This window comes from Alosa sapidissima, chromosome 16, assembly GCF_018492685.1.
Source record: "Alosa sapidissima isolate fAloSap1 chromosome 16, fAloSap1.pri, whole genome shotgun sequence".
NCBI lineage: Eukaryota > Metazoa > Chordata > Actinopteri > Clupeiformes > Clupeidae > Alosa > Alosa sapidissima.
The window spans coordinates 33383674-33395185 of record NC_055972.1 but is presented as its reverse complement, the minus strand read 5'-3'; the positions used below and the strand labels follow the sequence as shown (position 1 = coordinate 33395185).

The 11512-nt window shown below is 45.6% G+C and overlaps 1 protein-coding gene across 1 annotated transcript; it reads left to right on the top strand.

Annotated features, from left to right (window-relative positions):
• The first annotated feature begins 793 nt into the window (after positions 1-793).
• Positions 794-6758, top strand: LOC121684874. The gene is made up of 6 exons (XM_042064995.1): positions 794-1101; positions 1216-1524; positions 1728-1867; positions 2441-2661; positions 3448-3555; positions 5408-6758. The coding sequence occupies exons 1-6, from the start codon at positions 794-796 to the stop codon at positions 5666-5668; spliced, it is 1347 nt and encodes a 448-aa protein (XP_041920929.1). The 3' UTR covers positions 5669-6758.
• Positions 6759-11512: the final 4754 nt, after the last annotated feature.

Below are 11512 nucleotides of genomic sequence, written 5' to 3'. Positions count from 1 at the left end.
CACACAGGCAGCACGCGACAGGAAGAAGAGAGCTGGAGTGGGGTGCCGCGTTTGGAGAACGGGACCTGAGGCCTGATTCCACGCATTTTAAAGCTAAGTAAAGGAAAGTCCGTCTGCCGATAGCGAAGTGAGAGTGGGATATGAGTTATCTGCTTGCGACTTAGGAGCTCTCCCTCTCTTCTAGTGTGTGGCTGTAACCTGCGCAGTGAGCCTGCCTGCAACCGCAAGACAACGTGACACCGACGGCCGGATGAGTTTGGTTCAACACTCACTAAAAGCTAAGTAAAGGAAAGTTGGTTTACCTGCGTGCGTGTGTGTACATAATAATTGTCTACTGGGGTGCGACGGAGACTGAGAGCCTCTTTTTGTTGTCCTTAGAGTGTCAGAGTGACTGGGGCCTGCTTGTAAAAGTAAGACGACGTGGCGCCGGCTGTCATATGTGGAGTTTCACCCTACGTTCGCTATTGACTGTTTCGGAATGACTGGAGCCTGCCTGCAATAACCTGCCTGCCGAACTAAATGGACTTGACACCATATGCCTAATTTCCCTATTGAACTCTGGGAGTTTTATCTTTAGCCCTGTGCTATTGGACTGAATGTTTTATGGACTCTTTTGTGATATAATGTGCATATTTTATGGGGTGTGTGTTGTGTACGTTTAATAAAGTGTTAAACGGTCTTTCCATTCTCCAACAGCGGAATCTCTTTTTATGCTGGTAGCACGAACCTCACCGTTTGTGTGACATTAGAAAAGTGGCGTAGTCGGGCAGGATACCAGCTCCACTGTTGGAAAATGGAGGCAGCACAGACTAGTGCAAACCAACAAACACAGGGCAGTAGTAACCCAGCTGTTACAGCTCAGTTTATTATGCCATGGTTTATGGGGGCAGCTTGGATCCCAAAATTTAATGGGGATAAAACAAAGTTTGAAGAATGGAGGGGTCAGGTGGAGGCCATGCTGAGGGCCCAAGGACTAAACCCACTACAGCAGGCAGACTTCCTTTCGGGGGCTTTAGAGGGAGAGGCCAAGCGGGAGTTACAGCTTGTGGAACCTGGAAATAAGAACACTGGAGAGAAAGTATTAGACATATTGCAAAAACTGTATTCTAAACCAGTTACTAAGGCACAGCTAAGGGCACATTTTTTTAATTGTAGACAACGGACAGAAGAAAATGTAAATGCTTTTATATTAAGGCTACGAGAACTCTTTTCTAGATGGCGGGAACGAGACGCTGGTGGCACCGAAGAGGGTGATGACCTCCTACTTGACCAGCTGATGGTAGGCTTGTGCGCTGGGCCTGTTAAACAAGAGTTGAGCAGACAGATGCGGCGGGATGCACGTATGACGTTTGCGGCGGCCTGTAAAGAAGCACGGGCCTTGGAGCATGAGCTACAGGAAGGAGACGATGCCATCCTCTCCCAGAGGATTACAGCCCCGACTCAAGACACTACAGCTGACCTGGAGCTGCTAAAGACTCAAATACGGGCAGAATTACAACAGGGACTGATGGGAGAAGTGAAGGAGCAAATGAAAGTCCTTTCAACTAGCCTAATGGAGGAAGTAAAAGCGCATCTTGCCAACAGACAATTGCCACCAGTGCCTTATGTACAGCCTCTAGGCCATCATGGGGCTCCAGCATCAGCGGCCCAGATGAGACGACACACTGCAGCACCCACTTACCAATGGGATGCGCAAGGCCGTCCCATCTGTCGAAATTGCGGTGAAGCTGGGCATGTACAACGCCGTTGTCCTCAAAGACCATCTGGGCGGCGGGATTTTTAAGTCCCCCTACAGCTGCGGGCCAAGTAGTGGGGGCAGTCACACAGCATGAAGAGCCCATACGACCACACCAGTCTGCCTTGATAGGTGAGTGCCCGGTCGTTAGTATAACTATGAATGGAAAATCAATACCTTTTGTGCTTGATACTGGTTCACAGGTCACGTTGCTGAGCCAGCGCATGTTTAAGGAGTACCTGGAAGCCACCTGCTTGACCAACATGGATGAGGCCCCCTGGCTGACCCTGCGTGCAGCCAATGGTTTGAAGATTCCTTATGTGGGCTACGTGTTGGTCAACTGTATGGTAGGAAGTGTACAAGTTCTTGATAAGGGTGTGATTATTGTCAATGACGACTGTTTAGGACCCAACAAGGGCATACTTGGTATGAACATTATTGAACCTGTCTGGTAAGCTCTTGCTCAGGGGAATCACCCAGGTCTAACGGCTTTCAAGACCACCATGCCACTACTGGAGGGTCAAGCATGGGCCCGAGCATTCACAGAGTGTCACAGAATCACTACTAAACTCCCACTTCCCCTCTTTCAGGGCGTCGCAAAGCTGCCGCGACAGTCACCGGTCGTCATCCCACCTCAGTCAGAGATGATTGTGTGGACCCAGGTATCTGACAACATTTCTAACCAGTATTGCAATGTGATTGTAGAATCCCTGCCTGACAGCGGCCAAGAATGGTGTGTGGCTCGCATTGTGACCACGCTGCAAGGCGGACGAGTGCCCTGTCGTCTATGCAACCCCAACCCTTATCCTGTGGAGGTTCCTCAGCGTCAGCCCCTGGCCGCAGTGACGGAAGTGACCCCAACTGACATCCAAGGTGAACGAGAGCTCGTCATCCACAGCGTGGCAACCGATGTCGTTGAAGTTGAGGTGAGGCCAGTGGGGGCTCTAGGAGAAAACGATGCAACTGCTCCACATCCTGTATTGTCTTTGCAGGGAGATGGGCTGACTCCTGCCCAACAGGGGAAGATGACCAACCTGTTACAGAAATGGGTGCATGTGTTTTCCAGTCATGATGAAGATTTTGGCTGTACTGGCGTTGTGAAGCATCAAATACCGACTGGGTCAGCGCCCCCGAGCCGTGAGCGGTATCGACCAGTGCCACCGAGCCTCTACACTGACTTGAGATCCCTATTACAGAACATGCTGGACCGCGGGGTGGTGAGCGAGAGCGCAAGCCCTTGGGCTGCTCCAATTGTCTTAGTTAAGAAAAAAGATGGGAGTTGGCGTTTCTGTGTAGACTATAGGAAGTTAAATGCCCTCACGCATAAAGATGCCTATCCATTGCCACGTATTGAGGAGTCGTTGACTGGACTTAAAGCTGCCAAATGGTACTCCACCCTAGACTTAGCGAGTGGCTACTGGCAAGTAGAGATGCACCCTCTAGATAAGGAAAAGACTGCTTTCACAACCCCCTGTGGCCTATACGAGTTCAACCGCATGCCATTTGGATTATGTAATGCGCCAGCTACTTTCCAAAGATTAATGCAGCGTTGCCTAGGAAACCTCGTAAATGATTCTTTACTTATTTATCTTGACGATGTGATAGTGTTTTCTCCTGATTTCAGCAGCCACTTGTGTCACCTGGAAGAAGTATTCCAACGTCTTCATTATCATGGCTTGAAACTGCAGCCTAAAAAATGTTGTTTGTTGCAGCGTCAAGTGACCTACCTTGGACATGTCATCAGTGAACAGGGTGTAGCCACCGATCCAGCTAAGACTGCAGCAGTGAAAGATTGGCCAATCCCCCACACTGTAAAGCAGGTAAAATCCTGCTCGTGGGACTGCCACCCATACAAAAGCTGCCCCCATCGACTGGTCACCCGAGTGCCAGCAGGCTTTTGAACATTTAAAGGACTCCTTGCTTAGTGCGCCGATCCTTGCCTATGCAGACTTCTCCCAACCGTTTAGACTGTATACCGATGCCAGTTTGGAAGGTTTAGGGGCAGTGTTGGCCCAAGTACAAGGGATGCAAGAAAGGGTAATTGCATATGCCAGTCGAAGTTTGCAGCCCACAGAGCGAAATGACCAAAATTATAGTTCCTTTAAATTAGAGTTATTAGCCCTGAAATGGGCCGTGACTGAAAAATTTAAAGATTACCTGTATGGTGCTGAGTTCACTGTGTTTACAGATAATAATCCATTGGTGCACTTGGACACGGCTCGTCTGGGCGCGGTGGAACAGCGCTGGGTGGCGCAGCTGGCGAACTTCAAATACACAGTCAAGTACAGGCCAGGGACCCAGAATAGGAATGCAGATGCCTTGTCTAGGCTGCCCGATCCACAGGAACTGGTGCTGACTCAGGCTGACCATGTGGTGGTAGAGAATGAGACCTGGGTGGAACGGCAGGCCCAAGATCCTGAGCTGAGACAAATGCGGCAATGGAAGGAACAGCAAGTACCACCAGCTGAGGTGAGTGATCCTTTACCCCCATATGTGAAGCAGCTGCGCCGTGAATGGGACCAAATTGTGTTGCAAGACGGTGTTTTGGGGAGGCTATATAGAGAGACGGGGTCCGGGCTGGAGATCTTCCAAGTCATCATTCCTGAGCAGACTACTAAAGAGGTGTGGGAGACTTACCATCAGAGCATGGGACATCCCAGTGGGGAACGGACCCTGGCAACCCTGCGCCAGCGCTGCTACTGGCCCAGGATGGTGCAAGATGTGAAGGAGTGGACAGCGACCTGCCCTCAATGCGTCCTTGCGAAGACTGGGCCAGAGGTAAAGGCACCACTTGTACCTATTTCCACTACTTACCCATTTGAGGTGGTTGGGGTCGATTATCTTTCTTTGGGCCGGCCTGCGGATAGATATCCCTATATTTTAGTAATGACAGACTTATTTTCAAAATATGCCCTTGCAGTACCCACCAGAGATCAATCTGCCAACACTACTGCCCAAGCACTGTATAGTCACCTGATTCAGACCTTTGGCTGCCCCGAACGGATCTTGACTGACCGGGGAGCAGCATTTGAGTCCTCTCTGATGAAGGAGCTTTGCCAACTGTACGGATGTCAGAAGAGTCGCACTACAGCCTACCATCCGCAGGGGAACGGTGTGTGCGAGAGGTTCAACCAGACCCTGTTGGGGTTGCTGAACTCCCTGACCGAGACCGAACAAGCTCAGTGGCCGAATCGGCTTCCTGCTCTGATCCAGGCATACAATAACACCAGCCATAGCACCACTGGGATGACTCCCCATTATGTGGTCTTCGGGAGACACGCCCGGTTGCCTGTTGACTGGGCAACTGACTTGAAGCCCGTGGCAGGGTCTCATACCTTGTCTGGATGGGTGAAGAGACACCAGGAGGCCCTTAGTCATGCTTATCAGATGGTGCATACAAGAACCCAGCATAGACACGAACTGGACCAGGCAAGGTACAACAGGCGGGCCAAGTTGGCACCTCTGCTCCCAGGCGAGCGGGTGCTAGTTCGTAACTTTCGCCGAAGGGCCAGAGGCAAGTTGAATTTGAAGTGGGCACCAGAGCCATTTGTGGTGGTGAGGCCGCTGCGAGAGGGCCATCCAGTCTATATACTACGGCCAGAAGGTAAAGAAGAACCAACTCGCACAGTACATCGTAATAACCTTCGACCTTGCCCCTTGAATGTGTTACAGAATGACCAGGTGCCAGATGAACCGAGACCGGCGACGATTGTCCAAACAAATGCCTTACCCCCTCCAACCTGGTGGCTACCGAGATTGTTGGTAGGTGCCGATCAACAGCCACTTATGAATGTAGGGGGGCCAGCCCCGGCTCATCCACCTGACCCTCCAGTGGGACCTGAGTCCTTGCTTGGTGAGTTGAATCAGCCCAGTGTACGTCGCTCCCAGCGAGCTAATCAGGGAGTACCACCAGTTAGGTACCGTGCTGAGTAGGTGGTCGGGACGACCTCCATTAAAGAGGGGGGGAATGTCAAAAGTAGAACACTTGCTGTGTTGTTATGACTCATTGATCCAAATGGTTTGCTGTTTATTTTGTGTGCGGTGTATATTTAGTGATTCATTGGGTTTGGGTGTATACTGTGTGCAGTGAAGTTTGCTGTGTTTATGTCAATACTATTTGCTGTGGATTGTTGTGACACTGTGTGCTTGAACTATGGGTCCGTGATTGCATAGCGATCAGCTGATTATTACAGCCAGCTGACTACCCCCTCTGCGTAGCGCTTACTGCACGTGAGACTTGTTTGACTGCTAATTGATGACCAGGTGGGGACGTGACATGAGAGTTTGATCAGAGACACGGAGGCAGGAGGAGAAAAAGGAAACACACAGGCAGCACGCGACAGGAAGAAGAGAGCTGGAGTGGGGTGCCGCGTTTGGAGAACGGGACCTGAGGCCTGATTCCACGCATTTTAAAGCTAAGTAAAGGAAAGTCCGTCTGCCGATAGCGAAGTGAGAGTGGGATATGAGTTATCTGCTTGCGACTTAGGAGCTCTCCCTCTCTTCTAGTGTGTGGCTGTAACCTGCGCAGTGAGCCTGCCTGCAACCGCAAGACAACGTGACACCAACGGCCGGATGAGTTTGGTTCAACACTCACTAAAAGCTAAGTAAAGGAAAGTTGGTTTACCTGCGTGCGTGTGTGTACATAATAATTGTCTACTGGGGTGCGACGGAGACTGAGAGCCTCTTTTTGTTGTCCTTAGAGTGTCAGAGTGACTGGGGCCTGCTTGTAAAAGTAAGACGACGTGGCGCCGGCTGTCATATGTGGAGTTTCACCCTACGTTCGCTATTGACTGTTTCGGAATGACTGGAGCCTGCCTGCAATAACCTGCCTGCCGAACTAAATGGACTTGACACCATATGCCTAATTTCCCTATTGAACTCTGGGAGTTTTATCTTTAGCCCTGTGCTATTGGACTGAATGTTTTATGGACTCTTTTGTGATATAATGTGCATATTTTATGGGGTGTGTGTTGTGTACGTTTAATAAAGTGTTAAACGGTCTTTCCATTCTCCAACAGTGGAATCTCTTTTTATGCTGGTAGCACGAACCTCACCGTTTGTGTGACAGTATGTTAGTAGGTATGTTGCTAGCAACATTGTCAGAGATGTATGGTTGACAGGTGTGCACACAGACAGGCACACACGTAATGTCATACACGGTCATCACCACTGGTCTGGTCTGGAACCTAAAAGGCAAAAGCAAACAAGTTTAACAGTTATACCAAAACAAAGTGGAATTCTGTGTTTTATTATTTTCAGTTTTAGTATAGGTGATAGCTAATCATATTTTTTTAAATATAAAACGTAAACAGTAGGGGTGTAACGGTTCATGTATTCGTATTGAAACGAAACTGTAGGAGCGTCACGGTTCGGTGCATGAATTTACACGGAGAATACACGGTATAAAAATACATAAAACTCGTGTGCGGATTAATTAATGTCATGCGCAATTACTGTTAAGTAGCAAGAGTTACTGGAGTTCTTTAGCGACACCTAACGCTAATCTGTAGCCTCGCCTTAGCTCTGAAGCTCTGATTGGCGCCTATGTTTTTTTTTGTCAGGTCGTCGGTCAAGTCCTTCAGTCATTAGCAGCACTAAGGTTAGACCCACAAGAGTTAGAGGATCCGCTGGTCTCTTTAAGATCGCAAGTTTGAGAACTTCAGTTACAGTAACGTTAGTACAGGCGAAAGAGTGGTGGATAAGATGAAACTGTGTGTCGGCGTTGTTCAGCAGTTGTTGGGTATGTGAGTGGAAAAAAATGCTACACATATGCGAAGCCATCACCCAGATGATGTAGGCTACCAATCACTGAAACTTATTTTGTTTACAAGTTACAGATGGAGTCTGGGTACTTATTGTACTGTTTAGCCTACACCTTACACACTTCAGGCTGTTGCAGATAGCTCAGGGAAGAGACTGTATGACACTAGGTGGTACAGCCTGAGACATGTACAAAAGAAAATGCTTTCTGCATTTTTGTTTTGCTTTTCTCTCCATTGTACCGAACTCGTACCGAACCGTGATGTCCGAACCGAGGTATGAACCGAACCGTGACTTCTGTGTACCGTTACACCCCTAGTAAACAGCTTAGAAAACTTTGCAGGCAAAGGGTCTGTTGTTGCTGTTGATAATCATATGAGTAAGGATGGATCATTCTGATACTAAGTATCTTGATAACCAACTGCTATAACTTAAACAGCTTGCTAGGTCTGTCAGCCACATTTTTTCCTACAGATTACAATGTACTACAACTGGAAAGTTTGATTCACGTGCCAGGCTACACTTTAATTTATAGACCAGCACAATGCAGAAATGAGTAGGCCAAGTAAACATTGTAGCCTATTTTGACAACACAAACATTATAGCTCAACTTCTGTTGTGTGTTTTAACAAGACTTTAGTCGTATTGTCCATTTCCTAGCAGTAGCCTATTCATGGCTTTCATACGGTCCCTTTCCACAGGAGTATTAATAAAGCACAAATGCATTCATAATCTAGGTGCTTGATTGTCTGTTGAAAGGGACCTGATGAAACCTATCAATAGACGAACTATAGTATACCGTGATAGTGTTTACTTATTGTAGGCTACGTAAGAATCAGGAGTGTAGAATGAAACGAGCCTGGCCTATTTGATACACAAACAAGCGGTGTACAACGTTAAACATTTGTTAAAATAAAAACAGGAGCATGTATTTGTTAACTTTAACTAAAATGTGAACGGTAGAAGCTATATTTATGACCATCAACAAGTAACGTTAGCTAACGTTATTCATGCCATGAATGAAACCCATGATGGGTTTCATCAGGTCCCTTCACATAGCCGTCCTAGGCTATAATCAAGCACCACGAAGTCTGCATTCATAATCTATTCTAGGGAAAGTGACCTGATGTTGAATAGAACCAGAGCCTAGTATCTGTAGGCCTACTTCTCTGGTTTACGTTAACGTTCTAGTTAAAACGCTCCTGGTAGGTAGGCCTAATGAACAAATGTAACGTTAGTGCATTACTTTTTTGTTACCTATCGAAACCTACAGCTAATCGGTCACTGTAAAGTTGACGACATATTAACGTTGATTAACAGTGGGTTTCCTTACATAATACATATCAACGTAGCAAGGTGCTAACGTCAACTATTTCACTAACGTTAACGTTACCTAACGTTATAACGTTAGTTTAGTTATTTGTTACCCATCATTTCATACACGCTTACATTACATAATGTTTGACGACATAAATACCAAAACTCAAATACCAAAAAATGGAACACTTACCTTGTCTGTAATTAGAGAAATGTGCCTCTGAAGAAGAGTTTTATAAGCAAATAAGAGCAAATAAAGTGACCAAGGCACAGCAGGCGAAGACGTTCAGAAGATTCACAGCTCCAGGGCCAGCGGTAGCTCACGTTCAACTGTTGATTGCTTTCAGCTGGAGGTCACGTCATAATGCTAAAAGTTGCCGCCACGGCGGTCAATGTTAAGTCAATGGGAATTTATTGCTCTTTAATCGTAAATATCTCAAAAAGTATAAAGTTCACAAATGTTAAAAATACATTGGACAAATCTCCGTTACGTAAAACGGTTCAGTGGTTTTAGAGCCTTTGAACGTCAAAGTTGGTCGGAAGAAGAAGAATAATAATAAGAACAGCGATAATAGTCCATTGCATTTACATGCAATGCAATAAACAAGAAATAACATTTCCAATAATTTCCCATGATAAATTACATAATATTTGCACCTTCCTTCCTTGTGAAGCTCACACTAATTCCACCACATTTAGTGAAATGTAATACAACGTTGCCACCTAGCGTTCAGATGTAGGCTATTTAAGATTAACGTGGCATTTCCTGCTTATTCTTTTGTCAACACCATGCTTTTAGGAAAACAATCTTTTTATCATAGTTCCCTCTTCAATGAGCGATTACAAAAACGAGCTGGTAACAGAGATAGCTGTTTATTGTCCCTAGGTTTACAGAAACACCTATTCATATTAATACGTAGCCTATGGAGTGCTGCCGACCACTGTTCATTACGGCCCAGAATGCCTTGCATGTCTTTACAACAAAACAACCCAGTAAAACCTAATTTCCCGTAAACATATGAATTTGCATACTTGTAACATTTTTAATAATACTCTCCCATCATGATATTTAACAATAATGAAAAATTTAATTTGAATACCGTCAATGTGAAAACAACTATATTATGTAAGCTATATATAGCTACTGTTCTCCTTGCTATTTCAGTTCGTAAGACCATACTATCCCATGGCAGAGCAAGGATTTCACGATTCCTGAGGTTGCCTGGAGACATTGTGGCTGCCTAGAGGCAATGAGCGTACTTGGAAGGCATTGTGATAGAAGGTGCAAAGGTGAGTGGTGGGAGTTACAAAATATTTGTGAGTGGTATGCAAAATTATTGAAACTTTTGGAATATTTCTTTTTTTTAGCTTATGCACCCTCACATTGGAGTCCCCAGTTCATATACAAAATTTGGTATCGATATGTGACAGTGTTCCTGAGATATGGACGACTTTCTGTTTCGGAGCTTTACCGCCGATTTCGTTTGGCTGTGACGGGCAAACGTTTTCGAAAATCAAAAATCCTTCCGGTAACTTTTGTGAGGCTTGGTCCAAGGATAATGTACGTCAAGTTTTGTGGCGCTCGGACCAAATTTGTGACCTGTGAAAATTTAGTTTCGCTTTCTGTTCAATCCAATATGGCGGACGAACGACACGCCCACCTGACGACATCTTCGCGACCAACTTACACCGGTACTGACCGGACGTTTTAAAGTTGGAACGGTGTCTCTGTCTCAAAGGGCCTAGGCGCTAGAGCTGACAAAAAATTAGGGAGACGGGAATAATAATAATGATAATAATAAAACTTAAGAAGAACAATAAGTGTGCTTGCAAGCACATTTAATAACGATAATAATAAAACTTAAGAAGAACAATAAGTGTGCTTGCAAGCACACTTATTTAACCTGAGAAATTTCAGACCATTCATTTTAAGCAAAGAACATTTCTGATACACTTTTTGGTTGGCCAGATGGTGGCGCTATGTTAGGCATGGAAATTACACATGTGAATATCATCACAATAATGATATCCAAATTTTTTGTAAACTTTCAGATCAATCACTTAAGGCATTGTCCATTTTCTGGCACATTTCCTGCTTGACCAGGTGGTGGCGCTATGCCAGGTAGGCCCATTGGGTGTCTGGATATCATCATAATTATAATATCTATTAACATGAGAAGTTTCAGACCATTTATTCAAAGCATAGAGAATTTCTGGCACATTTCCTGCTTGGCCAGATGGTGGCGCTATGCTAGGCCTGTGAATTACGAATGTGAATATCATCACAATAATGATAGCTGATATTTTATAAAGTTTCAGATCAATCACTTAAGGCATTGCCAATTTCTGGCACATTTCCTGCTTAGCCAGGTGGTGGCGCTATGCCAGGCAGGCCCATTGGGTGCCTGGATATCATCATAATCATAATATCTATTAACCTGAGAAGTTTCAGACCATTCATTCAATGCACTGTGACTTTGACACATGTCCTGTTTATGTGGCGAGATATTAAAATCATAAAAATTCATTATTTTGCTATTTCAACATAGAACAACATATCAAAAATCCCTTCACAATTTAACATCAGCAACATCTTGGCATCATGTTTGCCAAATATCACATGAATCTGACAAACCGTCTAGGAGGAGTATGTTAAAATTGACCATGTGTTCAAACGGACAAAATCCCAATTACCTCACT